General features: G+C 37.0%; 1 protein-coding gene across 1 annotated transcript in view; it reads right to left on the reverse strand.

Annotated features, from left to right (window-relative positions):
• LOC306885434 (microtubule-actin cross-linking factor 1-like) overlaps window positions 1-8,680 on the reverse strand; it is a gene marked incomplete at its 5' end in the record, with an annotated part of 158,310 nt that extends 149,630 nt beyond the window's left edge. The window contains one exon of the mRNA XM_079441944.1: window positions 8,119-8,680. Coding sequence (XP_079298070.1) covers window positions 8,119-8,212 — 94 coding nt within the window. The remainder of the gene's footprint in view (window positions 1-8,118) is intronic.
• Between the last annotated feature and the right edge of the window lie 8,369 nt (window positions 8,681-17,049).

Here is a 17,049-nt window from a genome sequence, read left to right on the forward strand (position 1 = left end):
CTTAAAAAAAAGACACAAAAAGGCACTAAGAGTGGACCTCTTCGCCAGGGCATTCAGTCAAAAACTACAATAAGTGTAAGCATAGACAGAGCAACATGGGTCGGCCCACAGTGCAGGCGAGGTGAGGAGATGCTGGTCTTATTTGTAATATGGCAATAATTACGTGCAATAGGTGGATAAGTGAGATTAGTGCTGCCTCTGCAGGAGGTCTGATTGTAAGGCACATATCCGGGAAGAGAGATTAGCAACAGGACTGATTTGAATGGCAAATCTCCCAGCTTTCAGGCAAATGCCCTCTCATTCTCTCGCTGTTCATTTACGGTATTACAAGACAGTCCTGTGTAACAGTATAATGAAAAGTTAATCATGAATACTTTATTCATTAAAAGGAAGTTTTAAAGAATTATATACAATGGCTTTTATGTGACAAGCCTATCTATGCAATATTTTATGTAAATCTTATTTGAAGGAAACTTTACTGCCCTCTATAAACCGCATTCAGCATTTTCTCTTCAGAATTCCCTTTGGAATTAATAAGATAATGTTAAAGCTTAAAATACTCACCTGTGTGGAAACTATTTGTAATCTAATAGGGGTATAAAGCTCTCTCAGATCCACACCCTGTGGCGAGACAGTCCCAGCATTCATTGGTGTGGCTAAAGGATCAGATGCCACCACAATCAGCGGGCAACATTCTCACTGCAGCTCTCAGCTGAGAGTCATGCGCCTAACTGCTTTCAGAACATCAAAAACATTCATCCTGTTGAGAAGAGCCTAGCTATGCTATAAATCAGAATTCTTCACAAGAGTTGAATGATTACCATATTACATGTACCATGGTGCTCCAAGGTATTTCAATAAAGCATGATACTTCCATGGTACCCTGTTAGCATTAGAGCCAGCATTTTAACCACACCATTCTTAAATCATGCTTAACTAAATGGAAATAATCTAGAACAAAACAAAAATTTCTTTTTATAATTTGTCATCCGGTTATCTTGATCTGATGAAATATTTGCATACTGTTAGGGATTCATTGTACATTATCGTTCAAAAGTTTTTGAAAGTCGTCTGTTATGCTTACCAAGGCTGCAATTATTTCATCAAGAATACAGAAAATAATGTGAAAAATTACTACCAAAAAAAAAAAAAAAACTGTTTGTATTTTAATACAATTTAAAATGTAATTTATTCCTGTTATGAAAATACAGAATTTCCAGTAGCTTAAAATATTCACCTTTAAATACAAGTACAGTTTTTTTTTTTTTTGCAGACAAACAGCAGACAAAAAAATTATTTTGTAAGATCACTATTGATCAATTTCATCAGTGCATTACTTCTGAATAAAATTTGAGACCATACCTCAAGCCCTTAACTTTATCAAACATTATTGAACTTCAATTAGTAATCAGCTCTATTCACTCTTCTCAAAGGGACAACAGAAATTGTTAAGACAGCGGATGGAGTTAAAAGTTGTACAGTTTCCTACAAAAGCACACACACTCTTTTCAAGAGCAGGGGAGGATGAGTGAAGTGAATGTCCTTGTCTCACACACACACACACACACACACACACACACGTGCTTCCCACCACCTGAAGAGGATAAGGAAATGTCATGTAATCTCAGTTTTATAGTTTACGTCTGGACAGTCACACTAAATTGTGTTAAATTCACTTCCTTTCACATGCTTATGAACGCAGTAGACTGGAGAAATTAATTTATATTTTTTTACATTGCAAAGTTTTGGTGAACTTTGCCCTGAAAATCCAAATAGTGAAAAGACAGTTCACCCATAGAAAAAATTATAATAATAATTCAATTAGACTAAAGAGGCAGCAAGGTTTGCAGAAGATTGCATAATTCTGAATTCATAATTCATTGTTCATTCAAAACAGAATCACTTCCAACTGACCATATTAACTGAGAGGTCTGAGATAATATTGCATGCTTAAAATCTACTGTAATCAGTCCTTCAGATTTACTGAGCTAATCTGACCAGACAATAGGAGAAAAATGAGGAGGGGGAATACAGAAACCCCTTCAAATGGAGCATGGAAGTATTAAAGACATAAATCATCACAAAATTAAAAGTGCTGCATTTGTAGAAAAGCAGCAAAGCAGGAAATATTCCAGGTAGGATGATTTTACAGTGTGTGTAATGTTGCTAAGCATACAAGTCATCTGCTTTTTGTAATGTATTAAAGGGAAAAATGAGCAGGGCTCCTCTGTCAATATATCATAAATCAATGTCTCTCCAAGCCAATGTGGCCTCATGCTTTTAACACAACCTTCATGATTAATCCACGATCACAGTATTTCTATCTGGCCATCTTCTAATGCACACTTATTCAAAAACATCTCTACAACTCCTGCTCATTTTTCTCCCAGTTTTTCTTTTTGGCAGCAACCCCTGAGGTAAAAGACAGCAATGAGTGTGTTTGTGTCTAGTAGAGCCTGGTACTAGAGCACAGCAGCTTCAGTCTCAAATCTGAACGCCCTGCCACTCTGAGAATCATCAGTGATGGTCTTGAAAGCTCAGCAGCCAGTGCCCACCAGCACTGCTCATCACAGCCAACTCCCCCCAGCAGGACATCTGTGTAAAAAGGGCTAGGGACATTATGTAAAGCAGAGTCATGTCAAACACAGTTCTGCAAAACGTTTGAGAGAATACAGTGCAAAAGTAAGTCACCGCAGGAGTTAAAGGTATCCTTTAAAGTCAGCTGAGGATTCATTACGCAACAGCCCTTCACAGGCGCGACTACTTCAGAGTGGGGCAGTCCGCTTGCTAATGCACCAAGAGGACAAAAAGCTAAAATACAGGACCAGACTAGCAGAAGAGAAAGGCACAAAATCAGAAAACTGTGTTTCCTACTTTACAAACATGCTCACTATAAAAAAGGCTTATTAAGGTGCAGTCAATTTTCCATGCAAAAACATTGTCCACTGTTAACAGCGTAAAGATGTATGAAGCACAGCTCACACAGAAGTAACTTTCAAGCCAAGCAACTGTCAACATGATGTGAGTGTTTAAAGTTGCAATAAGTCAGTGTACAAATTATGGAAAAAGAAGAAAAATGTAGATTTTTTTTTTTTTTTTTTTTTTTTTAAATAGACCCCCATTAGATAATGTCAATATTTTAATATTTCTAATTATAACTTTATAACTGTTCACATTGTTCATTTTGATCCAAATAACCATATATCCACTGAATGAAAGACACTTGTTTAATTGAACATGAAATATTTTACCATTAATGGACAACAATGCAGCCAAATGTTATTTTGGCTACATGCTGCAGTAAGCAGCACACAAGTATTCCATTGCAAACATAGCTAGAATATCTTTTGAATGAGCATGACGTTTTCAGAGCATTACTTCTCAGATAAATGTAATGAATGCAATGTCAGACACTATGCTACATCTGCTAAAAAGGAAGGATGTCTAATGAGAATTGACAGGACGCCTCTGCCATGTCACCTAACATCCTGAACCAAAGAGGATCAGCCCTCTGACGGCTTTTTCCCCACTGACACAGTCAGGTGCCGGTGCAGAATGTGGCCAAACAGGAAGTGCAAGGAGGGAAATCCTGCAGCGTTGCAGTATAAAGGAGGAAAAGAGAGAGAGAGAGAATAAGGGAGAAAGGGAGGGGGAATACAGAGGCCAAGGCTGAAGCTGTATGTACTCCTGGTCACCGCAGTCTACCGTGAGAGGAAGAATGACAAGGATTCAGGGGAAACTAGGCCATGTGGAAAAACACAGTTGTAACGATCCATCCTCGATCATTTGTCTGCCTCTGTGCACTGCCTCAAGCTCACATTTCCCCTCCAAACCAGCAAAAGGCTGAAGGTTCAATAGACAAACACTGGAATATTTTTGGGACTTTCCATCTGAAAGAATCAAATTCTATTGTGTCATTTTCAATCAATGACTCAAAATGTGACGTTTTTAAATAGGCTAGAAAGCTAAGGTCATTTTAGTAGTTTAATTGGTAAAACAATCACCTGAAATCAAAATGTCAATCTTCTGATGAACCAACAGACTTTTTTCTGTTGACGTATGGTGGATTTATTCAATCATTTTGTCCACTTAAACCCCACCTCTTTCTTACAATTGACCAATTATTGGCAAGTACACATTCAGATCTTCCTCCATCCAATCAAAACTGATGGATAGAACCAGGTTCTCTACATTTTTTTCTTTTTCCGATAATCTGTTTCACTCAGAGGTACATCACAATATGAAAAAAATAGATCTGTTGCTACTTTCACTTCATCACGACATTAATACCAAGTTAGGGATTTGAAAGCACAACTACAGCTTTCAAAATAAAAACTTAATATGAAAGTAACATGACAAGCATTCTAACTGGATTAAAGACAAAAACAGCGGGAACATCTTCAGGGTATTTACAGAACACACAAAGAAACTGACGAGACAGCTAGAAGAGGCTTCCTTCCAAACAGCCACTTCCTCTGACTCGCTAGAGGAAACGGACACACTCTGTGAAGTCAGTGTTTGTGTGTGTTTGAGGGTCACTGGGATCAGGGACCACAGGGTGAACAGGCCAAAGGCCAGTAAAACTTTCTGTTGTTTCCAAGCTGCTGTGGTTTGTATATCCTGAACGAGTCTGTTTACTTCTGATTCATGGTTCTGTCTTATTCTGGACAACAGTCGGTCTTCCGTATCCTGCTATTGTCTTAGAGCTTCAGTTAACTCAATGCATACGGCAAAACAACTTAAGCTCAAAACAAAATACAAATATGGTCCAAATAGCCACCACCCTCTTATAAACAGACATGCACTCGTATACAGAGGCCTTTGAATTATTTAATCCAGTATCATGTGTCCAACTCAGATTTCAGCTTCAAGCGACACCTTCAAGCCACCAAATCCACATTTCCTCTCCTATTGTTCATGAAACTGCCACAAGTGACACAGCTGAAAGCCTTATAAAAACATTAAGGAATATACACACACATTTGTATGTGTAACCGCTCAGGTTTCACTGCAAACAGCAGGGGAAGCTTAAGAGATATTGACACAGAAAGTTTCAAACTCTGAAAACATCACATGATACTTGATACTGAAAACACCTACACATCATTTAATATTAGGCCTAACAGTTTACATATTGCAAATAATATAATAATGTAATGAACAAAAAATGTAATGTCTAGCGTACATTGGACTCTTGTTGGCTCCTTCTCCTTTACTATGCAGTCGAGTTTATCAGCTTACCTATAAATAAATAAATAAATATTGTAGCAATTAAATTTGGTCACAATTTATATTTGTCTAACTATTTTCAAGGATTTAATCATAAGATTTTGGAATATGGAACCCAGCACACCTATTTAAACATTTTAAAAATGTTAATATTTTAGTAACGAAATTTCGTCATGGTTATTTAATTTTAAGCTTTTGAATCAAAAGACCATGAATTATTCAAGTATGTCCAAACTTTTAACTGGTAGTATGTGTTTGTGTATCTAATGAATCAAAAAAATTACGGTGGCCGAGAGAGCTCAACGGGCTGCAACTTCAGAAAACACATGCAAATAGACAAAGCACCAGCAAATAAAGAAAACATCTTCATCAGTTTGACAGCAGGTGGTGCAAATGCTACAAACAAATAAAGAAACGCACTGCAAACGCTCACAACACAACCAAACAAAGAAACGCACTGCAAATAGAAAAAACGCCTGCAAATTAAGAAAACAACTTTTGTCAAATTGACAACACACATGCTGCAAATGCTCACAACACAACCAAATACATTTTATTTGCAGTGCGTTTCTTTTTTTGGTTGTGTTGTGAGCATTTGCAGCATGTGTGTTGTCAAATTGAGGAAGATGTTTTCTTAATTTGCAGGTGTTTTATCTATTTGTAGCGCGTTGAGCTCTCTCGGCCACCGTAAAAAATAAATAATTACACATTCAAACATTACTCAGCATAAAACAAAGTACACGTCACAACAGATACGATGACATACATGTCCAATTGAGAGTCAGTGGGGCGTATAATGTTAAATCTATCCACCTTTGACAAAGCTAGCCTGGGAAGAAAAGAGGAAGGCTGTCTGCGTCAATACATAAAGAATAAGGATAAACGAAAAGCATAAATAGAATACAAGAAGGAAGTTGAGGGTTGCATAAGTTCAGATCTTGCTGCCCTTAGTCCTTCATTCATCAAAATAAAACAACTCCCTTAGCAACCACTTTGAACATTTCTGTTGGCTAATGTGGGTGTAATGCATCCAATTAATTAAGCCTGATTTACCACGCTCTCTGTGGAGGGTAGCACTCTTGCTCATATTAGCCTTGTTGTTTCAAAAGTGTTACATTGACGAAACGTCAGTCAAAGGATATACATTTATTTGAATAGACAAACAGTACAGTGTGAAGGGAGCAACTGGATGCATTAGTACAGTACATCAACAACTGAGCTTCTAGGTTTATAGGCATTATTAGAGGTGGTTTTGTGGTAGCTCTAATGCACATCTGACATTTTTATTCTAAATAGTACAGAAACACACGATATTTGCTTTGATATCAAAGCCTTTTCAAAAAGATAAGCACATTCTTTACAGATATAAAATGATCAGTTGATACACAGAGGATCCATTAAGATCACGGTCTACAAAACAAGCTCCCAGTGCTATCTTAGGCCCCTGTCCCAATGGCCCGACAGAATCGCATTTCATTACAATAATCAATAATTAAAAGACCCCTTTTCATCAGGGCTGCATCACAGATGCTCTTCAAATCAACTGACATCACTTGCTCTCCCTTATATTCTCATCACGGTCAATTAGATTTGAGGTATTCATATTTCACAGGAACACTGTCATCAGAAGTACACAAGAGCCATCTGAGGCCCTCAGGGGTTCACTGCTGTCCATCTGAGTACAATCCTTCACTGATTCCCAACAACTGGACGTGCTCAGACAGCAGTGGACCACTGGAGAGGATCAGACAGCAGCAGACAACCAGACAAACTGGGACAGCAGCGGACAGTTGGACAAATTAACACACTAGGGCAAGATTTCTCAAAAGGGGGTTTGTGAGTTAAGGAAAAGCTAATAAACTATTGCATAAATAAATGGAGCTGCTCAACTACACAAAATAAACTGTTATTTCTGATATAGCTTAGTGTGATTATCAAATCAAACACTGTGGTTTAATTAAACAAGCATTTAGTATGTTGGGCTGCATGTTACGGGGTGAAGTGCAGCACTGGGATCATTTACACGCAAGCAGCTCATGAATGCGTGTTTTCAGTGTCACAGAGCTTCTTGGTCCATAGTAAATACTGTGAAATCAATCTCTGCATGAGCTGTGGGAGCATAATGTACACCAGTTCCATGTTATTTAGAATAATATATGTTTATGATTTATGTTATTATAATACTATATACAATCAAAATTATTATTATGTTATACTGTCATATATTTATTTTTTATTTTACTGTACAATTTAAATTTCGCTTTTAATTAGGGCTCAAACTAATAATATAACAACAGCAATATTTATTAGTATTAAATATTTGTTTGGGTTCATTAACTGAGATCATAAAACCATGAACATCTGAATGTATTGTTAATTTATTGAAACATTAACAAAATCTCAGTGGGTACTTCAAGTAAATACTTTTCATCTAGGGTTTCAGGCTGAGAAAAACTAAAAGTTTGGGTAACCTGCTCTAGTGGAAAATTGGACCAACTCATTGATCACAACTACACATGCTGAAGGATTCTGGACAAGCTCTGACAGCACTGGAATACTGGATAGGCTTGTTGTATAAATCATTATTGTTGTTTGTTTACTAATTTTACCATTTACTGTGGCCTCTTGAAAAACACTCTTAAATTTTCACTTTGAAAAACTGCTAATTAACAACATTCCCTGCATATAACATTGCACAGAAAGCACTGGATGTCCTCTGCCCTGTCACAAACCCATGGGAATAGAGACCCACCATCCTCCACTGTCCTTGGACAATTTACAACAAATAGCATATGTAAAGCAGGCACATAATATCAGCTACAGCAACCGCATACAGACTTTTGCCAAAGTAAACAACACAACAAACCAGACCTTTAATGAGTCATTTACCTTTATATCTCTCCAGCACATCCTCATACGCCTGTGCGAACTCCTTCTCCTGGGAGTGATTCGCCGGCAGTAAGCCCGGGATGTAGCCGGCCATAGCGTCTCTCACTCCCGCTGGCCGACTTACAGCGGCCCGCCGATAGAGTAATCCAGGACGGTGGATCCCGGTCGTCCGACAACAGCTGTCAAGTCCCGTTTGCGTTAAATATCCACAATTGACTTTTATTCGCGCTTCAATATGTTTCTAAAGCGTATTATATTATATTTGGTGATCGTAAACACGATGAATTAAATAAATCCAGTGATATAAAGCTACTTTGGACCGGCGGTTCCTATAAATGTGCCGTCATAAAAAGATTAGATAAATAACAATACGTAATATCTATGTTTAGAGTAAATATCCCTTATCATATATGACGGTTAAACGGTTTAAGTCTAGATGTACTGCTATATAAGCCCATCTTTCATGGGTGTAGCTCAGAATCCCAACGGTTATCGTATTTAAAGTCCATTGCAGCGCGTGCGAGCCGGTGATTGGGTTTATATGTGTGCGCTTCTCAAGTATGTGCGTGTCTGTGTGCGGTGGGCGGTCCGTTCGGCTCCTTCCGAAAGCAGATATGAGGCCTCAGTGAAACGGGATCCGGACCGTGCTTCTTGTATTCCTTTGTCGACGCGCTGTTGACTCGCCGGTGCCCGCTATATTATGTTTTTTCCATTCGTGCTGCTCAATGTAATGGCCGCTTCTATAATAATCACACGGCGTGTGTCTCACTCCTCCCTCTCTCTGTTCCCCAGTGCGAATGGGGTTCAGGTTTCTCTATTCTTCCCGCAGTGCCTGCACTCTCCTCCTCCCTCCGTCCATCCATCCATCCATCCCTCCCTTCCTTCCTTCCTTCCTTCCACAGCCACATCCAGCGCAGAAAATTAATGGTGACAATGGCTGATGTTATGGAGTCTGATTCTTGGGTTTTGTCGCCCCCGACTGGTTAAAGCGGAGAGGTGCACCCCTACCACCTGCTTTATACAGACTAACGCTAATATATTTAATTAAGGAAAAATAAACATTTATATGTGCTGACAGATGCAAGCTGCAGTTACGCATTTTATAAAGTATCAAAGTCATACATTTTATCAACACTGTCAGATATGTATGAAAACCTTTTATAAAACCAGCATTTATATTCTTACTGGGATGTAAAAACTCACACAGGCTCTATTTTAAGTGGTTGTGCTCATATTTTGTCACAACCATATCGACTCTGTCACACAAATTGTAAATTAATTATGTGGGATTTGATAAATTTTCCTATTAGTAGCATAAATATGTAGATCATAATAGTGCACTGGGAAAATAATATGTCAATTGAATTTAATATGTATGATTATTGTCTATGCCATAAGATTTGCTTGTGGTGATAGATGGAAATGATTATCTGAAGTCTCAATTCATTAATTCTTTGAAGGGAATGCTAGATTTGAAATATTTATAATACTTTTATTTTATTATAACCACATAATTTGTGGATTTGGCAGTGTTGAACCACATTATATTAACACAAATATATTGCGTGGTAGGCAAGGAAAATCAACTTTTATTAGAAAATGGAAGTAGCTGGACATCCAAAAATAGGTCAATACCTCTGAGCATGCTGAACAGATTAATCCAGAATACTTCCTTTATCTACCGACTTTTTTTCTCAAATTTGTAGCCTCTTTTTGTCCCAGTGTTCAAGAATCAGTGGATAGGCTTTTTACCACATTACCGCACTAGTGCACTACCACCTTACAGATGCAAAGAATAATTTCGGGCAAAATAAAGTCACTGATTTGATTCAGATTTCTCTTATCAGTCATGCAAAAAAAAAAAGAACATACAAACCCCCCAAACTCCTAATATAACAGTTTCATAAGAAGACCAGACTTTCCAAAACTAGATCGAACCCAGGCCAATAACTGCTGATCCAACCACTTCAAACTTTTATCCTTTGCATTTGTTGGGACAAGCATTCCTGTACTGAGAGCAGGTGTAGATCCATGAAAATTGCGTAGTAGCCAAGCTTTCCTTGGGTAACCAAGAAAGTTTAGTTACAAATGCTTTTAAAGAGAGTGTTGAAACATTCTCAATACTTCTCCACCCCATTCCTCTATGTCCTATACCACAGGCTAATACAGCAAAGATACACACACTTGCACAAAAACAAAGTTTTGTGTGAGACCTGGAAGGCACACATAACCCCACAGAACCTCTAACAACTGCTAGCCTGACAGCAGATACTGCTACTGGCCCAATGAGTCCCTAAACACACACCACTGAGGCACATTACACATGCACATCTCCAGGAAAAGAGGACATCATAATTAAATAAAGAAAAATTGCCTAAATATTCTGGCTCTATTAAAATGTTTTTTTTTTTTTTTGCTTTTATAATAGCTGTAAAGTCATTCATTTCTTGCAGGTGGAATTATCATATAAATGATTTTTAAAAGCACAATATTTTTAGGCTCACCGTTATTATGGATTATGTCTCAGGCATTTTACTTCAGTGACAGTGGATCAGTTTACTGATTTGTATATAAATACGATCTCTTTCCTCATCCAGCTCAGAATAAGAGGATAACATTCTACAATTATAGCATTCACAGTTAGTCTACATTTAAAAGAGTCTATTTATGCTTAGTTACTTCAAGCGCTTGATCGATCGGACTGCAATTTGACTAGGTATGCACATTCTGTTTACATTAAACCACATATATGTGTCTGCCAAACAGATACCTTTATGAAATATGCAAAAATACTAGTTTGGTTCTGTGATTGAGGTTGTGCATAAAAGCTAAAAGCATTACCAAAAAAACTAATAAAAACATGCCATATTATGTTTGGGACCCCTAAACTTTCACATAGCGATGCACCAATAACATTTTGACCAGTACAGATTATTAAAAAACAATTATTATTGTCATGTTTTGGCTAATAACCAATAAATTCAAAATGAAACATTACAAACTAAAATTTAAAGGAATAGTTCACCCAAAAATGAAAATTTGCTGAAAATTCAGGCCTCAGACCCTCAGGCCATGCAAGATATAGATCATTTGGTTTCTTCACCAGAACAGATCTGGAGAAATTTAGCATTACGTCACTTGCTCACCAATGCATTCTCTGCAGTGAATGGGTGCCGTCAGGATGAGAGTTCAACAGTTTCAGTTTCCAGTCCATCAGTTAATATTTTGTGAAGTGAAAAGCTGTGTTTGTAAGAAGAAAATCCATCATTACAAAGTTTTTAAATTCAAACTGTTGCTTTAATATTGCTTTCTCCAATGAAAAAGTCATCTTGTTTAAATCAGGACAGAAATATGCACAGATTAAGCACCGTTTACAAGCAAAAACAGTACAAAACAGTTCTAAACAATGTCTGTGGATTTTGATTATGGATTATGGAGTCATATTTTGGAAGCAAAGCGACAGTTTAAAGTTAAAATGCCTTGATGGATTTGTTTTAATTGATTTATTAGACATTAATTGATGGACAGAAGTCATGTGGATTACTTGAATTATTATAATTCCTTTCATTTTAAACAAACAGCTACATCATGGATGGCCTGAGAGTGAGTACATTTTCTGCAAATTTTCATTTTTGGGTGAACTATTCTTTTAATCATGTTAAATGCTACAAGCAATTTAGGCAGCACAATATTTTAATTTACAGAATGAAAAAAAATACTCATTTTGAGATTTGCTAATAATTATGTTTCACAGTGTTATAAATATTTTGTTATGTTTTTAAAGATTTACTTTAAGTGAGCAGTAAATGAAGGCAAAGGTATTGTGAATATAAAAAAGATGTCTTTACGGACCCCTGTACATGACATGCGGGGAAAATATATATATTGTGAAATAATAATTCTCTCGATTTACTAAATCATTTTGATTGAACTAAAACGAGGGAACAAACAACTTGTTTCCAATGGAAAAAGCACACATTTTGTTTCTTTTCTTACTGTGTAGGTGGGCAACAACAATAAACCTTGATGGGAAGTGCTATGAAAGTGTTTTTCCATTGTGACTCTCCCTGTCATGCCACATTTAAACAGCGTGAAATTATGGCTTCATCAGCCTCTTAACCTCTTTCTTAGTGCGTATTGATTCAGACACCACTCACAACAGTAAACGGCCACCCAGACTCAAAAGTCTTTGACATCGCTGTGATTTAGCCAATTTATTGTCTTTGGACTGCAGCTTGGGTTCGAACAGCTTCACCTGCACGCACACATAAAATGAAAGGTGGTCAGAGCTGAGATATGTATGCATAGAGTAGTTTGTGTTTGGAAACTCGCTATGTTTTCTAGGCAACTGTCATAACTGTTTTGCAGCATGGCATTCCAAGACTGAAGTGCTGTAAATCAGACACACACACACACACACACACTTGCCTTCCTTCCAGTTATTACCGCCATACTCATTGTCTCTCTAACCTCGTCCCTTTAAACGCCATTATTTCCCTTGCCCTTTAATTTAACCGCCTCTTTGAACCTTGTCCTTTTTTTGCCCATTCTCTTCTCTCCTCTCATCCGTTGTCATCCCCTTCTTTTTATTTTCACTTTATTCTTTCAATCATTTCTTTTAAATGATTTAAGCTTCACAGAACTACTCTCTCTTTTCTGAAACTCAAATTGAAATTCAAACGAGCTTGCTAACTATACTTGTTTTTCAGGCTTTGGCGCTTTTTGATTCCCTTTCCCTCCTATTTCATAGCCATGGAAACTAAGGGGGACTGGAAAAGCAAACAGGTAACCCATGGCAACAAGGGAATTGAGGGATTCAGGCTGAGTCACCCATTAGATCCTTCGACACCTCTGTATCTCCATACTGTGTCAGAGATAATCAACAATCATGCAGGCAGATTTTATACGTCATACTCCTTTATTGTATAATTTGCAAAAATTCTAATTATCAGATTTTAAAGTTTTTTAAAGCAGTTTTCTTAAAATATTTTTCTTCCTAAGAAATAATAAATAATAATAATAAAAAAGATGCCTAACTACTTTTCATTCTTTTAATGAGGCTTTTTATTTGGCATAACAGGTCAGGAGAGCTATATTACCCAGATTCGTATAATTTCACATTTTTAATATTTTACTTGAAATATAAAAATGAATGCATGTTCATCGTAGAAGAGATGTATTCAAGTCATTGTGTGTATGTATTTTAATTAGTGCTGTTCAAATTAGCACGTTAACAGTTTAACGACGTCATGTTCAGGAGCAATTCTTGAAAAGAGGAAAATAATAACTTTTGTAGCTTTAAGAATTCATCTATATTAAGTTTAGAATTTTGTGTTTGATAACTTCAATTAAATTTCTGTATATTTCCTACTTTCTGAAGGGCACAGGTAAATATAAAATTTATTATAATAAAAGTGAAAATTTTTAAGTTCGCTTAAATTAGAAGTCTAATAAATGTTAAAATTGATAGCTCTCAATTACACTATAATGTTGAATGGCTATAGTCAAGACAAAAAAAAGAAAAATATGTGCGACATATCGTTGACCCTAATATAGACTTCAATAATGTCAAGTCATTGCATTTTAGGCTTATGATTATGCAAAAATTCATAAAGCTTGTACAATTTCATCCAGAATTCCCCTATAACAACAAACAGGCTTTCCAGACCAAAAAGAAAGGCCCAAACATTGATGGAACAAACACAGATCATGTCTGGCAGAGGCGAATCTAGAGGGACACAAGCTCGACACATGGTCGTAAAAAATGTGAGGTTAGGATTGGCAGGGAAAACTCTGTTGACAGTCTGCAAAGCATTCCAGATGTGCCTTGGATATCCTTGTATCCGTTTTTTTATAAACCTAGTAAACAGTGACTAGTGTTTTCTCACACTTTTGATCGCATATATACCAAGTCACAAAAAAGTAAACCTAAACCTCTTTCCCTTTAGCCAGTTTTCTCTCTGTATTCAACAACTGTTTAGTTCAGCAACACAGACACGGTCTGTCAGGAGTAATGAACTCAGCAGGAACAGCCAGAGCAACAGCCAGCGTGTCTAAAAAGAGTCTCAAAACAGTTCGGCTCCCAACATTTGGCCTCTCTTCTCCCACATGAGCCCAATCACAGTTTATTTCACAGAACTCGATCCACATGCAGCTGTATGTATCAATGCTGAATCCCAGAACACTAATGTTATACGGTATCTAGAAACCACTGCATGTCCTCCTTACCAACTTTAGTCAACTGCCAGAGCTGCTTTAAATCAAATCAATGACTCACACAAAACAAGGGCCGCTTGCTTGGTAAGTCTAACTTATAGATTTGATTTAAAGTGATTTCATTATTTTTTTTTAAATGTATCAGTGTTTTCTATCCATATAACGCAAGTCAATGCGGTCCTTTGTTGTTTTGGATCCCACTGACTTTCATTATATGGACAAAAACAGTTGAAACATTCTTTTTCAGTCGAAAAATTCTACTTTTGTGTTCTTTAGAAGAAAGATAGTCAGTTTTGGAACGACATCAGTTCTATATCCCTAAAGAACTCTTTCTGAACACACACTTCTCAGTGTCACAGTCGAATCTCTTACCTGCGACTCGCACAACTGCTCTCTCTGCGGGGTCCAGCACTGAGTCCTGGCTCTTGCGCTTGCGTCTCTCATGTTTGGATAGGTTCCATGGCAGAGTGTCCCCTTTGGGCCCAGCTGTGCTGTGGGCACAGGGCGAGAGAGAGCCCCCTGATCTCTCGCTGCGGAACGAACGCTCACTCACACAGGAACGTTCGCTCAGGCTCTCCTCGTCTGAGGAAGACATCTCGCCAGAGAGCTGGGAGGAGGTATATGAGGGGTGGCAGGGTAAAAAGGGAAACAGAAATAAGGTCAGTACAGAAAGAGAAGCATGTAAGTGTGTGAGATGTATAATTCATCACCCATAGGGCAACGTACTACTACTATATACCAGAGCACATGAGTAGGCTGGATTTGTGAGAACATATCAGTTGAACACTCACAATAAAATGAAAGTAAAAGAGATGAAGACAGATGATTCTGGAGATCAGGTGAACAGCGCTGACTCACTTCAACAATGATGATGAGAAGGAAAAGTGTCAGGAGGATCGAACTCTCTTTTCAGTCACGGTACTATTAAAACAGGTCCTGATCAGTATCGGACATTGCATTTGGCTGGGCCAGACCGCTCTGATGTGCATTCCTCTGTGATCAGCTAGAAAGAATGGGACCCAAGGGGGCTAGAGTAGGTTCCTGTCTGTCACATTACTCCACACCAGCTGAACTCATCAATACAAGTGAGCTCAGTGAAAGCTGTCTGGAGATGTGCTCCCCTGTCCAATCTACACATGTCATTCATGAAAGGCTTGCTAGAAGAGCTATGGCTACTCTGGGACAGTATTTATTTAGTTTTCATATTTAAAATATTCATATATTTTATATATATTGATAGACAATGTGTGTGTGATATATATATATACAATTGCAACTGTATTTTAAAATTAAAATAGTTTTTTATTATTTTATTATTCACTAAAATACTTAATTAATTAAAGTATCTGAATTAATGACAAATACGGGTGTTCAAGATAATGTAAAAATGTATATTTATTTTTAAAATATTAGTGTAAAATGCACATCAAATACTTGCTCTGTATTTGTGTTGGTGTCATGGTTTTTAAAAGCTTTTATACCATTTTCAACAAATGCTTTGATTTAATAACTCTAGAAATGTGTTGGAACCAGGGTCGTTGTCGGGGGGACAGCCGGGAATGTTGTCCCAGGCCGTGTGATGAGTGGGTTTTCTATGGTATAGCCTACAAATTAAGTAGGGGGGAAGGGGGTTCACATATTATTATTTTTTTAAGGCAACACTTTGGGTGTAACCATAAATATTTTACAATATTTTTTCTTGAATTAATTTTCATGATTTTTTTTTATATTTAGCCACAACAGTAGAAAAACACTTTTATAAAAACTATTCTCTATTTCCTTTAAAATGGTTACATTTAAATTTATATTTTATCATAGATTTATATTTATGTATTCATGAACATTTTATTTATTTAGTTTTTTTTTTCATTTAATTAATCTTTTGTCCTGTGACCCAACAGAGTTAAATGGATAGATGGCTGCATCTTGTTCTATTACCTTAAAAATACTAATATAATAAAAATAATATAGCAAATTACTTTTTGATTTATATTTATGTATTCATGCACTTTTTTTTACTTTCAATGATTCTTTTTTTTCTTACTATTTAGTTATTAGTTCATACTAAAAATGTGACAATCTATAATATCTTATACTACGTTGAATGTCAGTTCCTGTAGCTCAAACTAGCGCAACCCCAGGGTCATTGGTTTGATTTCCATATAATGAATAAGTTGATAAAATATATCTTTGTATGTTGTATAATGAAGTGTGAGTTGCTTTAGATATAAGTGTCAGTAAAATGCATAAATGCAATGTTGCTCTAAAAAGTCTTTCCTGGAAACCATTTCTATATATCAGAAAGCGTATATCTCCTGCATAAAATCAGATATGTCCTTTACTGCTTCTCGAAAGCAGGACCAAGTTCACTGAAAGCCATGTTGCTGAAGCTAGATCTCTTTGCCATCCCACTGCTGCCTGACAGCATGGTGGTTCAGTGGCAGCCAACAGATATAAATAGAGGCAATGCTGTTTTCAAAACTTTGCCATGTCATTATGCTGTGAAGGAAAAGGGAGGAAACTACTGCTCTCTTTTACATGATTTCATCTCTCATTTCTTTCCTTCCACCACACTAAGTAAGTTCACGACAGCTGAATGATCTGATAGAGTGCTGTTGTGTTGATTTAAAGTCTCTGTGCAACTGGGTCTGCATTTGCACAGAGTCTGGCTTCCCACAACGTTCGCCAAGCACGTCCCAGAACAGCCTTAGTATT

This window comes from Barbus barbus, assembly GCF_936440315.1.
Source record: "Barbus barbus genome assembly, chromosome: 19".
Taxonomy (NCBI): Eukaryota; Metazoa; Chordata; class Actinopteri; order Cypriniformes; family Cyprinidae; genus Barbus; species Barbus barbus.